The following is a 22002-nucleotide window of genomic DNA, read 5'->3' on the forward strand; positions in this document are numbered from 1 at the left end:
CCCAGACTACTCAATTTTGGAGAGTGACATCATTGAGAGACTTCTGTTTTATAAACATTTCATATATTAAGGGAAATGTTAGAGATAACTCTGTCTGAAATGCAAGCAATGTTAAGAGCTTGAACAGGAAGGACATAGCTAATGAGGGGTTAGGAAATGAGATAATCTCTTTTATAGAATCATCTGATATTGAGGAAACAGGAATTTACAAAGGAGAGGACACAATGAAATTAACCAATGAATGGAGCCATCCTTTGGGATTAGTAACCTTTAGACCTGGACCTAGCAACCAAGCTGTGGTGGATGATTGTAGTAGGGCTTATCTATTTGGGCACTGGTTTCCTCTAGTGATAGTTTTCCCCCCACAGACCCAGAAGGCTATACCCTAAATTAAAAAGTATAAGGATCAAGGCTGGAATAAAGAGCCATTCATATATAAATGCTGGAAATAACCTACTTTTATTTTACATGATTGAAGACCAAAACACAAAACACCCCACCAAACCCTCCAAATCTAGCTCTTATTGCTATGTCCTAGTGTATCAGAGGTCCCCTTTCATATGCCAAGAACATGAGAAGGGGTGGTTGTCAGAATAATGACCCTGTCTGCTTATTTCAAGAGCCCAACATCTAAGGCCTGATAATACAGAAATCAAAATTGTACTTGTCAAAACTCATCAAACTGTATACACTTCAAATTTCTGCATTATATTTAAATTATACCTCAAATTAAGAAGCACATGGCAAAAAAGGGTAGAAAAAGGAAAAAAAGAGTTCATTATTAAATCCTGTGGCTAAATGATTTTGTACCTGTTGTCCTCAACAGGGTCAAAAGCAGGAAACAATAGGCAAAGCTTACTTTTAAATAATGCTTCTGAGCTGCCTAAACAGACATTTCCCTTGGACCACTAAAGGGACTTCTTCAGTAAATGACGGTACCTCATACCCTCAACCCGATTTAAAAAAACTGCAAAGAATTTTTGGAGTGAAGAACAAGGTTGATTTTTTTTCTTATTTTTTTCCCATTATTTTTCAAATAATCTATAAACTAGTTTAACTTTTTCATCAATAGGAAAATCATGCATACTCATCCTGGCAATCAAGGATTTAGCTCTCTGGGTTTAGGCAATTCATGGTGTGTGTGTGGGGGGAGGGTATTAGGTCCATTTATTTAAAATTGAGGCTGAAAAACAAACAAATTAAAAAGTCCTCATCCACCTGGAGATTTTAATATATTTATTTGAAAACCAAGTTCTGTGAAAGAGCACACTAAATAGTCATATATCTTCTCTTCACCAAAGACTTGGAGACAAGGTTCTTCGGGTCAGCGTGGAGGCAATGGGACATGCAGTGAGTAGCAGGTCTCAGCACGGATTTCTTCACGGGCATCTCCAATACGGGCCTGGACAATCTTCTTCAGACGAGCAATGAGAGCCTAAGGAAGGGGGCAGGGGGAAAAGCTAGGGTCATTCTTTGTTTAAAAGAAAAAAATTTTTTTTCACCACTAGCTGTCGAAGTCTAAAACTAGCCCCTAACCCTGCCTATGCAGTCCTAATATGCCAGTGTTCGATAGGACAGACTACAGTTCTTACACTCCCTCTAGACTGAGTATTTTATCCTTTGGAAAAGAGTAAGAATCCAATTTCTGGGGTGCTTGGCTGGTTCAGTCGGTAGAGCATGTGACTGGATCTCAGGAGTTTGAGTCCCCATCGGGTTTAGAGTTTGCTTAAAAAAAATCCGATTTCTGGGGCGCCTGGGTGGCTCAGTCGTTAGGCATCTGCCTTTGGCTCGGGTCATGGTCCCAGGGTCCTGGGATCGAGCCCCACATCGGGCTCCCTGCTCCGCGGGAAGCCTGCTTCTCCCTCTCCCTCTCCCCCTGCTTGTGTTCCTGCTCTCGCTGTGTCTCTCTCTGTCAAATAAATAAATAAAATCTTGAAAAAAAAAATCCAATTTCTAACTAAAAACTTCTAAGCCATCTTGTAGTTAATTGCCTTGAAAGACTTATCAATCAGGAGGTTTTTCAGTAAGGTAAGTGTGGTGAAAGGCTTGAGGGGGCTAATGTGAGTCTGCTCGTTCCACAGAGAGACTGAGTGCTTATGGTATCAATACCGCCATGTGCTGGTTGGGTAAAGCTTAGGAAACCATCAAAGGCCCAAAGATAATTTTCAAAGCAATTTTACATAGACAGGAAGTTAGTATAAATCTCCCTCTCTCAATCAAAGGTCCAAACACTTTTGGGAGCTTGAATATATTTTCCTACTAATGGTAGGGCTTCTGCCTTAATATTTATCTGAGATTTCTGTAAAAGCTTTCATTAATTGCTAGTCAGTGTGTAACACTCATGGTGCTAGATTTACAGCCTGGCATTTAAATGTATTTTTCTTTTGTCATAATGTAATAAATGATACTCTTCTTATTTTCTTTAAAGAGTAGAAGAAAAGACTAAATTCTTATTTGTCTGACAATGTATTTGTACTAGGGTGGAATGAGAAAACCTTCATTATATAGTTTATATGCATCTTCAAATATGTGATTCAAAAAAATGGGGGAAATAAGAACGACAATTTCATGACATTAGATTATTCCAATTTTTTGCATCTAAAGACCTACTTCAACACTGTTAGAATACTGGTATCATAATCTTTTTCAACTGGACAAAGCTTTGTGTTATATAGTCTAAACTGACACCGAAGTACCTTTAAGCACTGTGTCTTACACACATTAGATGTTTGATAACTTCAGTGAGTAAATGAATATTAAGGCTTTTAGTGCCAAAAGTATCACCAAAGGAAAGGGAGAGAGCGAGCGAGAGAGAGAGAGAGAGATGAATCAGTGATCCATGAACCAGTGCTGGCCGTAAACTGTAACTGATCTGTAATAAGGGGCTCACATCAAAGTGTAAATCAACTCTATCATGAGCAAATGGTCAGTTCAGTTGACTCTTTTCGGGGTGAGGGGGTAAGCAAAGCTTTTTCAATGAAAGAAGCATTGAACAGAATGACATTTTGGAGCAAGCTCCCTACCGCCTCATGGACCTATGAGAATAGTTTTTAGCCATTCTGAACAGCACTGGTCAAACACTAGAGTGTAGAGAGAGAGTCAAAGGAGAAAGAAAAAGGAATTGGAGGTTATGTATGCTGAAGAAGTCAAAAAGAGGGGAAATTTTAATACCATGTACGTAAACAGGAATTAAAGCACAAAAGGAATGGAAAAAGTGACACGATGTCTCTGCCGGAAACATTTAAGATGTATTGACAAACAGATTTCCCTTGATACACAATTTTATTCTACACATACCTCTGGTCCTTAATCATCGATATATTCAAATGGTTCTGGAGGTTCTGGCTCTTGTTCTTCTTCCTCGATTTTTGGGCCATGGGCTGCCACAGGTTCTACCAGTTCTTCAATGTCTTCACTGGTATCCTTCAGGATGATGATGCCTCCAATGGAGAGCTGTAAACACAGAGCAAGGAATGAAGAAGCACAAATTCCACTCATATTTTCAGACTGCTCCAGGGTCTAGAGGGCGTGTTTGTTAAATGGCACCTTAAGGCTACTTCAATGATCTGGAAGTAAAGAACTGGAAGAGAACTACACTTCACCAGACAAGCGCCAGGAAACCCATGCACGTGCGCCTGTGTGAAGCTACACCCTGACAAACTGTTCAGCTGCAAGAAGCGGCTAATAAGATCTTCCTCTTCCATTCCTTCAGTTAGTCTGAGAACTAAACGAGGAAAGCAACAATCAACGTACATTACAAAGGATACAGAAAACTGTAATCTATACGGAGTATTTACAAACTTAGCCCAGTGGCAGAACATGTGGTACTCTTCTTTTTAGACGATGTGTCCCAACTGAAGAGCAGTATTTCCAGCACTGCCGCAGTACGGCTGTAGAGCAAGTTTACTGTCCTAACACGGCATTCTAATGCCTTGCTACTCAACACGTGCTCCTGGACCAGTTGCAGCATTATCACCTGGGAGTTTGTTAGAAATGCAGAAAACATAGCCCGACCTAGATCTACAGAATCTGCATTTTAACAAGACCCACAGGTGATATGTATGCACACTAAAGTTTGAGAAGCACACTACTCTAATAGACACTTTAGTACTTGTGAGAAAACTATCATTTTGGATACAAAAGACAATCTACAAATGAAAAGCCAATTTCTTTCCAGCGATTTCAGAATGACAGAGTGAACAACATATATCACAGATACACGGAATGTTTTTCACTTTAATCTACAAATCCTTGCAATACAAGACGAGGACGTAGTAGATGGGAAACAAAAAAGAACTAGAGTGTAGAAGCATTTTATTAGCCCTCTCCCAAACATCAGCAGAAGTAAATTCACACACCAAACTATTCACCCGTCTGTGTGTGCTAATCTTACTCTATTTGCTTGCCCGTGTCAAAGGAAATGGAAAGCTACTCTCTGTAATTAAATCAGTCAAGTGGCAAGGCACATCTGGAAAAACATTATTTCTACCAAAGCAAATTACTGGGAAGGAAAAGCAGCACAAGCACATTAGTCAGATGATTCACATATATACAAAATAGCTCTGCAGTTCAACCTAATCTGATTTTTATTCACTGGAACTTTGCCCTGCCATGCTATAAAACTGGTGTGCCTTCATGAATTTCTGCACTATTTCCCTTCTCTCGACATACATATTCATACACATTATTTTCTCTTTCCCTTAAAAAGTCTGCTCTCCTTGAAGAAAGCCATTTTATGAATGGACCCTGCCTTTACTACCAATATGCACCCAAGAACAATCATAGTACAAGGCCACTGTCCTAATCCTCCAAGGTCTAAAAGTTTACCTGAGCCTTCTAAAGGACCAAATGAAGATGAATCGTCTACCAAACAAGAAAATACTTATGTTCACAATAAGGACTTCCTGTATTTTGGAAACAGATGGCTCCAGGTTATAACTGTACTATTTCATGCTCAACTGGAATGAAATAATCCAACTCAAATCCTGCAATATATACAACATCAGGGAAGAGCCTTATAGCAACATGGTTTAGGATTTTTATTATTTTTTTAAAAGATTTTATTTATCTACCTGACAGAGAGAGACACAGCGAGAGAGGGAACACAAGCAGGGGGAGTGGGAGAGGAAGAAGCAGGCCTCCCGCTGAGCGGGGAGCCCAATGTGGGGCTCGATCCCAGGACCCTGAGATCACGACCCGAGCCGAAGGCAGACGCTTAACGACTGAGCCACCCAGGCGCCCTTTATTTTATTTTTTAAAAGTAATCTCTATACTCAACGTGGGGCTTGAACCTACAACCCTGAGATCAAGAGTCGCGCGATCTACCGACTGAGCCAGCCAGGTGCTCATGACCTTTTTACCACTGTAAAATGTTGTCTCCAGCAACAATTTTTCTTTTCTTTCTCTTTCTCTCTTTCTTTCTAAGATATTATTTATTTGACAGACAGAGAGCACAAGCAGGGGGAGCTGCAGGCAGAGGGAGAGGGAGAGGGAGAAGCAGGCTCCCCGCTGAGCAGGGAGCCCAATGTGGGGCTCGATCCCAGGACCCCGGGATCATGACCTGAGCCGAAGGCAGATGCTTAAATGACTGAGCCACCCAGGCGCCCCCCAAATTTTTCTTTTAAAGTATATTTTGTCTGATGTTGGTACAGCTGCTCCAGCTTTCTTTTAGTTACTTGTTTACATGGGATATCTTCTCAACCTTTTGCTTTTAATCTACTTCAATCTTTGAATCTAAAGTGTGTGTATGTTTTAAGATTTTATTTTTTTTAAAGATTTTTTGTTTCTTTATATGCCAGAGAGAGAGTGCACAAGCAGGGAGAGCTGTAGGCAGAGGGAGAAGCAGGCTCCCTGCTGAGCAAGGAGCCCGATGTGGGACTTGATCCCAGGATCCTGGGATCATGACCTGAGCTGAAGCCAGACGCTTAACTGACTGAGCCACCCAGGCATCCCTAAGATTTTACTTTTTAAGTAATCTCTACACCCAAGGGTGGGGCTCGGACTTACAACCTTGAGATCAGGAGTTGCATGCTCTGCTGACTGAGCCAGCCAGGTGTCCCATAAAGTGTGTCTCTGGTAGAGAACATATAGTTGGATCATTTTCTTTTTTATCCATTTGGCTGATCTCTGCCCTTTAACTGGTATGGTTAGTCCATTTACATCTTATGTGATTAGGGTCCCCTGGCTGGCTCAGTTGGTAGAGCATGAGACTCTTGATCTTGGGGTCATGAGTTCTAGGCCCACACTGGGCCTAGAGGTTACTTAAAAAGAAAAAAAAAAAAAAGACCTCTCATGTGATAACTAAGATTTGTTCCTGCCATTTTGCTGTTTTTTGTATGTCTTACATATTTTTGTTCCTCAATTCTTCCACTGCTGGCTTCTTTGGTATTAAACAGATATTTTCTAGTATACTGAGTTTAATTTTCTTGTTTGAGTCTACTTTTTGAGTTATTTTGTTGGGTGGTTCCCTTTGGGGTTGCAATTAACAGCTTAATCTCACTGAAAAAGAGTAACTTAATTTCAATAGTATACAAAAACTACACTTCAATATACCGGTATTTCCCTACTCCTTTGTGTTATTGGACTGAACGTTTGTGTCTCTCCACCCTGCCATTCATATGTTGAAATCCTAACCCCCTGATAGTATTAGGATGTGGGCCTTTAGGAAGCAATTAGGTCACCAGGGTGAAGACCCCATGAGTAGTAAAATCAGTGCCCTTATAAGGAGAGGCACGAAGAGAGCGAGTTTCCTTTCTCTCTGTCATATGAAGATACAATGAGAAGATGTAGGATGAGGGCCTTTACTAAGAACCCAATCATGCTGGTACCCTAATCTTGGACTTCTAGCCCCTAGAACTGTGAGAAATGTTTGTTGTTTAAGCCATTCAGTTTTATTTATTTTTTTTTTAAGATTTTTTATTTATTTATCTGAGAGAGAGAATGGGAGACAGAGAGCATGAGAGGGGGAGGATCAGAGGGAGAAGCAGCCTCCTTGCTGAGCAGGGAGCCCGATGCGGGACTCGATCCCGGGACTCCAGGATCATGACCTGAGCCGAAGGCAGTTGCTTAACCAACTGAGCCACCCAGGCGCCCCTAAGCCATTCGGTTTTAAATGGTAGGTGGCAATCTGCTATAGTAGCCAGAACCTTGACATATTTAATGCATATTTTAACTTTACACTTTTATACAGTGTGTGCACATCAACTTATGATTGCTTTATGCACTTATCTTTTAAACCAGACAGAAGAGTTACAAACAAAAATACATTTATACTATTCTTCATATACAGATTTATTTGTACTAGAGAGCTTTCTCCAACGCTCTGGAGATTTATCCTCCTCTGTCAATATACCACTGTCCCATGAATTAATATCCCACTGGTATATAGCTAAGGGCCATCGATAACTTACTGGTTTGAAAGGCTGGTATCTACAGGTCTCTGGCATGGTCAGGACCTTAAGCTGGGCAGGCATAACTCGGGCTGGGTTATCCAATAACTGGAAGTTTGGCTCAGGTTCTTTTTTCTTCTCTTTTTCTTCCTTTTTTTCTGCTTCATCCTGGAAAATATTAAAAAATAGCCCAACAAAGGTTCACTTCTCTTCTATATCACTGAGTAATGTTTGATAAGTTTACTGAGCAACTCTCAGGTACGAAAGTTAGCTAGGATTAGATATAATTAAAGTACAACCAAAGTCATACTAGACTCAGAGGATAGAGAGCGTAACTGTGCTTAGGGGTGAGAATGCTATGTAACTTGGTTTTAAAAGGATGAGGTTTCTCTATCAAGAGAGACCAGAAAAAGAGGGTCTATTTAAATAAATGATATTCTCCTTGCTTGAAAGGGCCTTTTTTTCTCCCACCATCATCTCATTGTCTGAAAATTCTACACCGCCTTTCAAAACCCATTTTAGTTGTCATTTTCTCCAAGAACTCAAGTATCTTCCAATTAAAACTATAGGAGTCTCTGCTTGGAACAGGATACTTATTTAAGGGAAGCCAAGAGCAAGGTATGGTAATGTTCACTTAAGGAAGAATCTGGACCATGACAGAGATAGATATATCAACCCACATGACCACCAAATTATACCTACCACTTCCATTTTCTCCTCCTCTTTTTTCTCCTTTTCTTTTTCCTTCTTTTTAGCCTTGGCGGTAATAGATAACACAGCAGTGGAAACCTAGAAGAAGTGAACAGGGTAATTATAATCTCTTACTTACATACAAAGGTACAAGCCCAAAGAGAACTCGGTTCTACAATACTACTTTGTTTTCTGGCAGTAAATATCATAAAAAATCAGATCATTAGGGAATAAATGGGAAAAGCAAGCAGCACATTTATTCACATTATTTACTACTATGGTCCTCAGGTGACTCTTTAGTTCCTGGAGGCTGTGTCCAATATATTCTAATTTTTCTTTTTTTTTAATCTTAGCCTACCTTAAATGTGGATTTGCTATCATGAGATTCTGGGATATTTGGGGGCTACACCCTTTTTTACTTTATAGGGAAAGCACTAGAAAACATAAAAATTTCCTCCAAACCTGGTCATAAAGATATTCTTACTGAATTTGATGTCCTACAATTGTAATACACAGTGGGTAAGTGGTTAGCCTAGAACTACACTTCCTGATGGGTCTCACTGAAATCGAGGGTGAAGAAGACTTTGAAAGGCTGGTAGTATTGGTATAAAGCTGATTTTGTTTCTGACCCAAAAGCTGGGGGTTTGAAACAGAGCTGATGAAATGTGACGAGATGTTGCCAGAGGATAATCATCAACCACCACCCTCAAATTTGGTCAATTATATAAATATCCCCACTTACACACAAAGTTTATAGCAAATAATCAACAACTGGCTAATATGGAACACTGCCTTGAGAGGAAAAAAAGCATTTTCTTAAATATAAGGTATCAGAAAAGATAATTTTACTGAGAAAACGTGAGGAGTAAGTGCAGCTCTCTAATTCACTATAGTTTGATTTAACACACATCAGTGAATGTTCTCATACACAACTGATAGAGGAATGTGAGTTGGTTATAGCCATTTTGAAAGGAACTTTAGTTAATACCTATGAAAATAAATAATGTACATTACTTTTAATCAATCACATCTAATATCCTAACCTACAGATACACTTGTACAAGTTCACACATATACGTGTATAAAGACTCTTACTCTAATCTCATGTGTAACAGTGATTAATTAGAAATCACCTTAAAATGTCCATCAGATGAGGAACCGAGAAGACAAATAATGGTATATATACATAAAGGGATTGCCTGGGGCAAATATGAGATCCATATATATTGAAATTTTTAAAGATTATTATTTTTTGTTTTATTTTAGGTAGGCTCCACGCTCAATGTGGCTTGAACTCAGACCCTGAGATCAAGAGCTGCACACCCTACTGACTGAATCAGCCAGACGCCCCTTAAAGATTAATTGTTAAAGTAAAAATGGTAAGCTGCAGAACAGTATGTCAAAAATAATTCTATCTATGGTGTAAAAAGTATTGATATGTGTGGAGAAAACATTTGGAGGGGTTCAAATTATGATTCCTGCAACATGGGACTTGGATGACCAGGAAAGAAAAAGCGCTTTTACTTTACATTCTTGCGTAATGTTAGATTTTACCATAAGAGTATTACTTTGAAAATATCTAATTTAAAACACAAAAATATTTATTTTTTTGTTAAAAGATTTTATTTATTTATTTGACAGAGAGACACAGCGAGAGAGGGAACACAAGCAGGGGGAGTGGGAGAGGGAGAAGCAGGCCTCCCGCTGAGCGGGGAGCCCAATGTGGGGCTCGATCCCAGGACCCTGGGATCATGACCTGAGCCGAAGGCAGACGCTTAACGACTGAGCCACCCAGGGCCCCTAAAACATAAAAATATTTAAAACAATCCCTAGTAAAACACTAAGTAGCTTCTATATATAAGTATAAATGCTGCTCAAGGGAACAAAGAACCTACCTTTTCCTTTTCTTTTTCTTTTGGTACTTCCAGAGGGGCAGGATATGCAAATGTGGATGGTTTACAGTTCGATTTATACTGAACTTTCGGCATCTGAAGAAATAAAAGAATTTTCCCCCTTATGTTAAAAAAACCCAAATCAAGATTTAAGAATTCTATGCTCTTAGCAAGCATACAATACAGTTTCAATCCAGGCTAAATGTTCTCGTACAGTACTCCCTTATAGGCATCTGTCTTCTTACACTGAATTTGTTTTGAAGTGCTTTACGGAACTACCTGCAGTTCCGTACTTTCCTGAAGCTCTGTGCCTGTTTACAGGCACCCCTTGATCTCATCTTTACTGGACGTGTACCCTGCTTCAGTGGGTTAAGTCCCACTCATGGTGTAAGCATCAGATCAACCGTTACCTCCTTTGTAAAGTGTTACTTGGCTACCTAACCTGTATACCTAACTCCCACGTACCCTCCTTAGACCACTCCAACAATATACACAAGTCTGTACGTTTCTATACCACATCATCCCGGACAAGAGTCTAACATGAGTCTAACGGAAAAAGTCAGCTTCACGTTACTTACTGACTAGGTGTTAACTTCACTAGTCTGAATTTTTCTCTATTTCCCCAATTTACACTGATAGAGAATGGTAATAGGCATCATATTTACTAGGATAAGGAATCTTGTCTTTTTAATCCCACTTTCCTTGTAAAGAATGGAAACAGATCAGAAAATTGTGTGTTAGAGGAAAAAGTCCCTATAGATTATATAGGATGTTTAACCATAGTGTTAAAGGTTAGGGATTGGAAAACCTAAAGATTCTTATTTTGAAAGATAAAACTGCTCAATATTTATAAATGTGAGTAGTTTTATACTGAAACACTTAGGGATAAATGGCTGTATAGCTATACTGGAAAAAAAAAGTCAACTGGATGAACTACTCAGTCTTTATCAGCCATTTTCTGGCCCCCAATTTTTCCACTTTGAAATTTAATAGAACATTGTAACAGAAGTGATGAGCAGATGTAAGAGTTATTTGAAGGTCAAAAGGCCTCTGAGAAGACAGAACAGCTGAATCATCAGGCCACAGGACTGAGAAAGACCTAAGCACAAACCCCATTAAAAAAAAAAAAAAAAGGATGGTGTGATGACAGGGGATGTATCACCCTCAGTCCTTGAGTCATGTGACCAGTTTCTGTCAGATTCCTCGGCTCCTCAACATTGGCCTCATTTTCTGCCACTACCAAAGAGACATCCTCCCATTTTGCTTTTCCCTTTAGCACTAATCCTTTCTTCCATCAAATACTCTAGCATCACAAAACTATGAAACATGGCCCTGTCTCAAACCTTCACTCCTTCCTAAGATTTAGTTCAGGTCACCTTTCCTCCTTGCCCAGATTACTGCAATAGCATTCACTGTAATAGATTTCCACTGATACCAGAATGTTGTTTCTAGAATGCAAATCTCATCAAGTCATTTATCTGCATGAAATCCTTCAAAAGCTCCCAAAGAATTTCAGTATTAAATAAAATTGGTAAGAGTGATCTATAAAGCTTTTTCATATTTTTATATTTGCCCCCTCTTACCATTCCCTCTCAACTGATTCATCCAAGGTTACAGTTAGTAAGGAGATTTGATTTTCAAAACTTCCACTGACACACTCCACTCAACAAGGTCATGACTCAATTTAAAGGGGAAATACAATATTGGTGAGATGACAACTCATCTTTAAAATTTCATGAAAACTCTTCTGAGTGGGTGGTTAGGATACAGTGAAGAAGTTACACTTAAAACTGAGGTCTCACGAACATACCTTTAAGTCCTTGTTAAGGCCAATGACACAGGTAGGGGTATAAGCCAATGACAGGAAGTGTGAAAGAGGAAACCAGAACCAGAACTGGGTAAAGACAAGGACGCCAACTACAGAAGGCATATGGGTGTGCCCAGTCCTGGACTGCAAGGAGATTGTGACATTATGACCACCTGTAGAAAAAGGGAGAAACCATGAACATGAATCCAGTAGGGTAATAATAAAGATTTCTAAGTATTGCACTAGGGAAGCATTTGGTGACTATTTTAAGAATACAGTTCATAAAATCTGATACAGAGTAGCTGGAATTCGTTAGCCAGTGAACTATCTAGGGTCTCCAAAACTGGAAGTGCTGTATTTCTTTTTTAAATTTTATTTTATTATGTTATGTTAATCACCATACATTACATCATTAGTTTTTGATGTAGTGTTCCATGATTCATTGTTTGCATATAACACCCAGTGCTCCATTCAGTACGTGCCCTCTTTAATACCCATCACCAGGCTAACCCAGCCCCCCACCCCCTCCCCTCCAGAACCCTCAGTTTGTTTCTCAGAGTCCATAGTCTCTCATGGTTCATCTCCCCCTCCGATTTCCTCCCCTTCATTTTTCCCTTCCTACTATCTTCTTCTTTTTTTTTTTAAACATATAATGTATTATTTGTTTCAGAGGTACAGGAAGTGCTGTATTTTAATTGGAATCAGGGTAATCTAGACTTTTTTTCTATATAAGTAGGAATTTTCCAAAAAAGCCTAAAGGATATCAAAACTGAATGCTAAATTAAATATTAATCTATGTTATACACTGGGGTTTTTAATGTGCTAACAAAAAATAAAATTTCAGTACACATCATATTTGCAAACAATAGCAAAGAGGCAAGAGGTAGATACTGTTTGCTTAAGTTTTACTCTTTCTGCTTTAGTTATCTGAATGTAGGCAGCTCCGACATTAACTAGCCTTGTGACCTTGGACAAATCACTTTACCTCTAAAAGTCTCTTTTCCCATTGGCAAAATGAGGGTTTGGACTTGAGCACCTGAACTAGAGCTCTACCACTAACAAAAGAAAACCTTTATTATCTCCAATCTTTGATTCAACTGAAATTTTTTTTTTAATACCCATCACCAGGCTAACCCAGCCCCCCATATTTCACAGTATGTGAAACAATGAAATCAAAGTTAATTCCATTTAATCAGAAGTTTGGGCTGCTGAGAGGCTGAGTGGCTCAGCCTGTCTTGTTCATCCACTTCTTGCCACATCCCCTAGACTACCCCTTGACGGAGTACAGAGAAACATAGTCTGAAAACTAGTGAATAAGAACTAAGATGCAAGCATCATTTAGACAGCTGGATCTTTACTGGGCCCTAGAAAGGCTGAGATTCTAGGAGGCTATTTGGGGTTGCAAACTTGAATGCCTTTAGGAACCAGTCAGGCAAACGAATGAGAAAACCTGACTGGAAGCAGTGGGGAACTGAAGCAACTGGAAAGTTCATGTCGTATTTAAAGAGGACATGTTACTAAGGGTGTAGGTCCAGAGTTACTAGGTAATTCTGTTTTTAAAAGTAGACTGTAATCTGGATTGTGTCCAAAATTTTGTTAGGCAGGCAAACATATTTATACGTTTGGTCTATATAACAGTGTTAGTATTGGACCCCAGAACTCCGAGACACCAATCTTTTAGTTTATATAAGATACCGTCTAAAGGGTACCTGGTTGGCTCAGTCAACCAGGTGTTAAGTGTCTGCCTTTGGCTCAGGTCATGATCCCAGAGTCCCGGGATCGAGTCCTGCATCAGGCTCCCCGCTCAGCAGGGAGTCTGCTTCTCCCTCTGCCCCTCCCCCCCGCTTGTGATCTCTCAAATAAATATCTTTATCTTTTTTTTTTTAAGATTTTATTTATTTACTTGACAGAGAGACACAGCGAGAGAGGGAACACAAGCAGCGGGAGTGGGAGAGGGAGAAGCAGGCTTCCCGCTGAGCAGGGAGCCTGACGCGGGGCCCGATCCCAGGGTCCAGGGATCATGACCAGAGCCCAAGGCAGATGCTTAACGACTGAGCCACCCAGGAGCCCCTCAAATAAATAAAATCTTAAAAAAAAAAAAAAAAAGATACGCTATAAAAATGGAGCTTGTCTGCACCTAGTCACATCCGAATTTGAATTCCAATTCTGGATCCCTATTGCTCACATTTCACTTCTTTTAACCTCAGTCTCTCCCAGATGCTGCTACATTAGTCAGGAAGTATTACTTTTACTAAACTAAAAAAGCACTTCAATTTTTTGTAAGAATCAAATAATCTAGATTTTATTTGGAAAAAATCAGGTATCCTTTAGTTTTGTTTTTCCAATAGGGATGAGTTATATGCATTTATTGTCTGCTTGTGCTCTAACCTCCACATTCACCAAATGCTTACTATATATTGAGAATTTTGAACAAAATACTGAAAAGAGATCCCAAGGAGCCTCTAGCCTAGTGGAGAAGACAAATAACTAGATAATTAAACTAGGGTATACAAGCATTATGAGATCGAAACCTGGGCACTAGTGAGGACATACAGCTAAGCATGGCACCTAACCCAGGATGAAGGCTGGGTAGGGCAGAGGAGAGGGGAAGGCTGCTCAGAGAACATGATACTTATTTTAAGTTTTGAAGCTGAATTCCCTTTATTTCAATGAAACCCATTTTCTTCAGACTTAGAAACTAAACTAGCCTTTTGTTCTAACAGTCTGAGATTTAATACAAAACAAGAGTTTATCCTGTTGGTAGTGTTTACACAGTTTTACAAACTTCAATCATAAATCTTAATCTTTGGCTCTTCTCCCTGAAGAGACCAAATCATCGAGTGAATTCTCATAAACTTCAACTTCACTCATTCCTTTGAAGTTGACCTCCAGTCCTCCATTAACACTAACTTCTGAGAGCCAGACTGCAGGACTACACGTTTTTTCTAATGCAGTTGCAGCACAGTTTGTAGGAGGACAGGATACTGACAAAGTGAAAAGGGGTGAGAGAATAATTTTGCTTGTAATAGTGAACACAACAGTACAGAACTTTTATGTACTAAATAACACTAAAATAAGTAAGGCAAAAAACATGATAAATAAAAAGAAATGGAAAGAAGCATCAAAACTTGATTGGTCCACGACAATTCCACGACAATTCAGAGATACAAAAGGCAGTGAAGGGAGAGAGGGGCTGAAAGGGGAAGGAAGGGAGGGAGAGAGAGGACATCTAGTAAAGATGGTAGAATAAAGCTGAAACAGAGAAGTAGCCTCCCCTAATTCTTCACAAATAATATAGCAGAAACCAGCAAAAAACTGTAGTTGTACTGAATGAACAAGTAAAGGGTTGTATATAAAACTACAAACCTCAAAAACTGGCAGCTAAAAGAAATAGATTATGGAGTAGTAAAACGTTACTCCTAAATCCTATTTAAAAACCAATTACCCAAAGCAGCCAATCTCAGCTGGCTACATACTGTATGATTCCAGCTGTATAATACTGTGGAAAGGGGAAAACTAAAGTTAGAGGGACAAGAAAAAGATCAGTGGTTGCCAGGGGGTTGTGCAGAAGGAGGGAGAGATGAAAAGGTGGAACACAGGATTTCTAGGGCAGTGAAACTATTGCCTATGATGTAATAGTGGATATATATTTATGCATTTGTCAAAACCCATAGAAAATGGACTTGAATGTAAACTAAGGACTGATAAAACCCAGCCAATTCAGTGTCAAGTTCTATGAACTATAGGCTCCACGTTTTCTCCAGGAATAATTTTCCCCCAGAAAATTTCTCCAATAATTCCCCAAATAATTTCCCCAATTTCTACTATGTCATATAGTTAGAGCAGATAGTTACTTCATCAGAGTTAGTTTAAATAGATAAATACATCTGGAAGATTTAACATTTACCTGCATCCAGTATGCCCTGCGCCAAAATAGCGCCAAACTTAGCCATGACGTCATCATGTTTATCATTGATGACTTTGGAATACAGCTGTCTGAACTGATTCACCTGAAGGAACACGCAAAAGAATTATAGTCGTATCAGTATTCATTTGTGGTGTCATTTCAGACCAGGGAAAATAGATTGTTCAAATTATAATGAAACTTGAGCTCTGAAATTCACAACATTCAAAAAGAGAGAGATACAAACCAGATTTCAAGGCAGCAAAAGTTCCATGTTTGAAATCATGGGTGTTATGACTTTTCTGGTGTGGGAGCACCAGTTCTGTTTTCAAACCTCATTCCACAGTGGATGATTCAGACTCATGGGAATGTTGAATGTGATTTCGTATTGCACCACTGTTAGTCAGCAGGCTTAAACAGTTACAAACACTGAGGCTTTCACTGTACTGTGAACAACAGCTACTTTGCTTACCATCACTCTTATAGATTTCCTAGCAGGCATAATCCTTCAATTCTATCTTCAAGTAAACTGCCCTTTACTGAAGATGTGTGAGGCGTATTTTGGATTTAGTGTATATCCACATCAAGATTTTCATTACACACACGTATGAATTTTTTGAGAACATGTCACGGTAATTACTCTTGTCAAAAAAACACACCAAAATGGAACATGTGCTAACTCACTTATGGTAGGATTATTAGTAATTTTTCTTTATTCTTTTCTGCATTCCTAAAACTAATATTACTTTTACAATTAGAAAATAAAATTTATAAAATACATGTTATCAATATATTTGTGATTGCTTTAAAACTGTTTGAGTGACAATAAGGGAACTGTTTTATGCTTCCTCCATGTCTTACACTTCTCTGTTTTCCCACCAGTGCTTTTCAAGTGGTAGGCACCCAGGATGAAGTCTGCTTGTTCAAGAAGCACATGATCATGGAGCTCCCCAAATCTGCCCCAAGCAGAGAATATCGAATTTTTGAGTTTCCTAATATAATGACCTTACTTGCATGACATATTCTTTCAGAATCTCTTCCCCTCTTCACTTGTCTTGGTCTTGGAGGCCATGCTGTGCAGGCTAATACAGAATCAGACAACCTGGCTTATAAATATCTCTGCTTCAATAAGCCGTTTAGGAAGTTTTTAGCTTTTATGTGCTTTGGTCTCTTCATCCCTACAGGGATTGTAGAACCTATTTTACACAGCTGCTGTAAGGATTATATGATGCAATATATATGTAATGTAATGTGTAAACAGTGTTTTATAGTTCAGTAAGCATGGCTATCCTACCATACTGTGGCAGAACCCTACCAGTCCCCCTTGACTATTATCTCTGCAACATAATACTGCTAAAAAATGTGATGGGAAAACAATGAACTCACCCTGCTATTACCTAGCATATAAGCATTAGTGAGCCATTTACTTCTCTAGCTCTTATTTTCTCTAACTATAAAACCAGCATGACTAGATCATCATAAAATTCCCTTCTAGTTTTAAAAATCCTAAGGTTTGATGCTTTTACTCTGGTTCAACAGGTCAAATTCCTTTGATTCTGAACTTATTTTAGATGAACACTTACATTACCTTATATAGGATGGAAATTTTATGTGCTTAAAGGTTTATGAAATATGTCATGAACTTATAAAAAGTAACACTGGACAAAGCACTGTATGTACATTATGAGGAAGAATTTAAATATAAAATCACACCCAAAACAATAGGAGATCAAACATTCAGTGAAACTGAAAGATGGATTAAAAAAAAAAAATCAATACAAAAATGTAACAGGATTATCCAATTAAGTAGACTACTTCAAAGAGCTATTTCCTGTTTATCATTTAAAAATTCTTTTCCTCACATTTTACTACTTATGGAGCAGTAACAATTCTCATGTTTATGATTCTTCATAAAGAATTATTATTTTAGTAGGTTAGGATAGTATCTTAAATTTAAAGGCAAGTTTGAGATCATGTACTCCCTGTACTTACGGATGGGAAACTGAAGTAAAATAGGTGAAATGACTGGCTTGTTTGTGATCAAGCAACTAACTGCAAGCATGGTGAGGATCATGATTTCCTGGTTCAATTTCACTGTTATGAACAGTATGGTGCCCCCATACAATTTGTGGGAGAAAAACATTTATTTCTCATTTTATATTACGATAGTCTCACAGAAAAGACAAATTCTAAGCAATCCTGTGATCCATGCATTCATTCTGCTATACATGATTATCTAAAAATCTACCTTCTCCAAATTCATGCATTTTTAACATTCATCGTATTTTTAAACTCTATACCTTATATTGCTGGGGGAAAAAAAACACTTTCAGGAAAAAAAACACTTTCAAAAAAAAAAATGGGGAGAAGGAAATAAAGTTCTTTGGGGTTATTTCTGTTGGTACTTATCAACTGGGTATGTTTCCTTTCAATTTTCTTCTATTTTCCTGCATATAGAAATAAAACAGCACATCAAGGATCAGTTTTGAAGTTGTCTTTCTTTTCTCTTTCTCTGACATTACATCTGCTCTTACGACTTCAACTATAGGTCTGTAACTTCTTCCATGAAATCCTTGAGGCCAGATGAATTTTGGAATTCAGAATTTACAAAGATAACATGGTGTATATACATTATGCAATATTCTCAATGGAGCATGGGGAAAATAACCTATAATCAAACAAATCCATATTTCAAAAAGCAGTAAATGACTGAATATTAACACTAAATGGGATAAAGGCTATAAATGAGTTCATATTAGTTCAAGTTTTACAGCCAAATGAGTCCTTAAAAATAAACAAACCTCTCTTTAGAGCGTTTTGGATTTTAGAACTGCAGATAAAGGGCTATGGACTTACATAATTTCTTTGTGGTTAGTTCCCAAATCTCTACCTTCAGTTCTGACTTTTCTCCTTTGCTCTCATCTTATCTCCAGCTGACTTGCTATCATCTCAAACTCAACATGCCTAAAACAAAAATTATCTTTATTCTTCTTTTAAGATATTGTCAATGTTATCATGATTTCCCCATTATCAATATACCAAATGATGTTTTTAGCTCCCTTCTCAGTTTTATGAGTATTATTTTGTTTATGGTAGTTGCTTGTAGCCCTTTCTTTATATTATCACCGACATTGTTAGAGTCCAAGTTCCTACCTTAAGGCAATAGTATGGTAATATAGATTACCATTTATAAATGTGTTATGCTATGCTTATAATACAAAATTTCATTCTTATAATTTCATCTTATAGAAGTTCAAAGATTTCTTCATAGAAATACTTCTAGGTCCCCATGATGGCTCACAAAAGCCTAATCTACTCAAATTGTGATTTTAGAAATGCAAAAGCTTATCAAGCTTGGCCAAACATGATCCTACTGCCAAAAGAGTACCTGTCAGTTGTGGTTACTTACCCACAGCAGGTAACCTTAGGCCAGATGATATTAGGCAAGGAGGAGCACCAGAGATTTTATTTTTACACTGTAATATTTTTATCCGATTCTATACATGATAATAATGTACATGTTCAAAAATGCTGAAGGTGGATTTCATTTAACAAGGAAAATAAAAGATAGATCCTTCATAAAGAGTAGAGTTTGGTTCTTGAGTGAAAATAGTTCCAAAGACCTATAAAAAGCACATTATTCTAGTTAAATGGTTTTGAATCTCTGGTCTAAGGGCTTTCTAAATTGGGTTGGTAATCACCCAGGGGTGTATACATGTTCCTGGGTCCATGTTGTTGAGAGTGAGTGAACAAAAAAATTGGCAGAAGAAGAAAGCAAAGATGCACTGGAATTACTTAAACTGAGACCACAGTGTATAGAACTAAGCATTAAGACAGCATTCTGCAAAAGGATGTGATGTATGTCATGCTTACATAAAATACTTCCTTTGGAACTTTCCATTGTGAATTTCACAAACTATCTGAGAAATGTCCCTTTTGGATTTCCCTGAGGAGTGGTTATGTAAGTCTTGATGAAATTAAGACTTCATCTCCATTTTACTTCCACTTGATTTCCTGCACCAGTTTGCAACCTTGTTACTAGGACTCTGTAGTCTTGAGAACTTCTCTTTAAGCTTTTTTTTTTTTTTTTAGATTTTACTTATTTATTTGAGAGAGAGAAAGGAGTGTGTGCATGGAGGGGGGAGGGAGAGGGAGAGGGAGAGAGAATTTGAAGCCAACTCCGTGCTGAGCACGGAGCCTGACACGAGGGGCTCAATCCCATGACTGCGAGATCAGGACCTGAGCCGAAACCAAGAGTCAGACGCTTAATGGACTGAGCCACCCAGGCACCCCTCTTCAAGCTTGTTAACAGCTTTTTCTTTTCAGCAAAATGTCACATACCATTCCAAAAGAATATCAAGTTGTCTTGTCTTGTTAGCAATTATCAGATAAAAGAGAGATGATATAAACTTGACAGTCCACAGAAGTCTTTATTGCATGCTTAATAGCAGAAAACAACGAAACAGAACCCAAACTTTAAGAATTCATGAGCTGAGTTAACAATTTCCCTCTGAGGAACAGTGTTTCCTGAAAAAATACTGGAGCTTTACACTGGCATGCACAGCTTTGCTTTCAGAGTCGGTAGGGTACAGATTTAACTTTCCCCACGGAGCTTACATTAATGGCAATAGCTAGCAGCTATAATTGAATTTCGACATTCTTAATTAATACTCAAGATTCTGATACAACCTGAAGATGGAAGGGCTCCCTATGTATTCACATCAGCTAAGACTTGGTTCAACGGCATTTTACGGAATGATTAAAAAATACTGATTATTTAAATTCTATATTTTTTCACTTTTTCTAAATGTGAAAAAGTTTTATCTATTAGAATAAATAGTTGAATGCTTTTTCAAACTACACATCCTACCCTAGCCTATCCCCATTCCAAAGGACCCTGCCAGTGTTGGTGCAGAGTTTATGGTTGAAAAATCAACAAAATCCTACAGCAGAGGATGAAAAGATAGTAAACTGTTTGTCTTGTTCACAATACAAATAACATGAAAGCAACATGTGAGGTCAAAGTGAGTAAATATCTATATATTACTGTTAGGGGAAGTGCATTCCATGGCCTAAACTTCCTACTTTAACAACATTACTCAGTTGGATAACCCCCAGCTGATAAAGCTCAGAAGATCAAAAGCAGAAATAAAAGATGCAAAAGCTATTCATATTATAACTGCTATATTTAAAAACAAAAGCCAAAAAGAAATGTGGACTCTCTGAAAAGATGTTTATGTTCTAGAAGATATATGAAGTGATATACTATTAAAACAGAATGAGAAGTTGAGATTCTATTTTTGCAATAATCCAATTTTTGGAAGTCTTACAAATGATTTTGACAGAGAGAGCAGCACTGGATAAATGAAATAAAAATGATAAAAATAAAAATGAAATAAAAAAATAAAAATGATTCCCATTAGAAATGGGAATCTATTAAACAAAGTTCCATAAAATGAGAATGAATAATCAATGAGTTCTGGAAATTTTTCTCTTCTCCACCCTCCCTCCCCCCATCAATCTACTTTGCTGAAAATGAGGATGTTTTACATTTGCTTGATGAGGCAGAAGACAGTATGCCAATGGTTTTTCTAGTTGTCAATTTTTTGATTTTTTCTCAAATAGAAGCAAAATTAATACAAAACTATTAAATGCCCTAATTTCAAGAATAAAAAGTTCTGAAATTATTGCATAAGCTATACACACCTATTTAATACATCAAAAATGATAATTTTTAGTACATGTGAATAAGATCTGTGCATTTTCTCAACAAAATGAGAAATTTTGGCTGAGGTGCCAAGATACATTAGATATCATACTCTAACATGATGTCTGGGAGATTGTCATGAGGAAATTTTAAAATAGATGTCTCAAAATCTTTGCTGGGAGCCAGCCACAGGGTATCTATGAGAAGTGAACTGCAGGAGGATGTGTGAGGGGGATTTCTGTGGGGAAAACTGAGCTGTGGGTCTTTTCCCCTCACTCCAAGCCTAAAGATGGGCTTCAGAGGGACCACGTGGAGAGCTTAATAAGATCAGTGGTTACTGTGCACTGACATCTGACACAAGAAGTTAAGAGGCCTTAGCTGTCCACTGAGGTAACTAGCAGAGAGGGTGAGGGAGATGAAGAGGAGGGAGAAGAAGACAGAGAGGAGGAAGGAGAGGGACAGGGCAGGCAAAGCTACACTGAGAACCATATATTATACTCCTAGCTACAAGGGCAAAATATGCAGGACTGGTTCTGTGAACGGACGTGGGTGAGGAAGGAAAGAAAGCCGTCCTGGAGCCATGTGAAACCCTGCCCCACTCCCAGGGGGGCACT

General features: G+C 38.3%; 1 protein-coding gene across 2 annotated transcripts in view; it reads right to left on the reverse strand.

Annotated features, from left to right (window-relative positions):
* Positions 1–447: 447 nt before the first annotated feature.
* Positions 448–22002, reverse strand: part of PSMD1 (proteasome 26S subunit, non-ATPase 1) — an 89848-nt gene continuing 68293 nt past the window's right edge. For both annotated transcript variants that reach the window (XM_032400134.1, XM_032400124.1), the window contains exons 19-25: positions 15685–15787; positions 11781–11950; positions 9974–10066; positions 8091–8177; positions 7410–7556; positions 3298–3453; positions 448–1435 (exon numbers count right to left, since the gene is read on the reverse strand). In XM_032400134.1, coding sequence (XP_032256025.1) covers positions 3307–3453; positions 7410–7556; positions 8091–8177; positions 9974–10066; positions 11781–11950; positions 15685–15787 — 747 coding nt within the window. In that variant the 3' untranslated portion in view covers positions 448–1435; positions 3298–3306. The remainder of the gene's footprint in view (positions 1436–3297; positions 3454–7409; positions 7557–8090; positions 8178–9973; positions 10067–11780; positions 11951–15684; positions 15788–22002) is intronic.

This window comes from Phoca vitulina, unplaced genomic scaffold, assembly GCF_004348235.1.
Source record: "Phoca vitulina isolate PV1807 unplaced genomic scaffold, GSC_HSeal_1.0 scaffold1, whole genome shotgun sequence".
Lineage (NCBI taxonomy): Eukaryota > Metazoa > Chordata > Mammalia > Carnivora > Phocidae > Phoca > Phoca vitulina.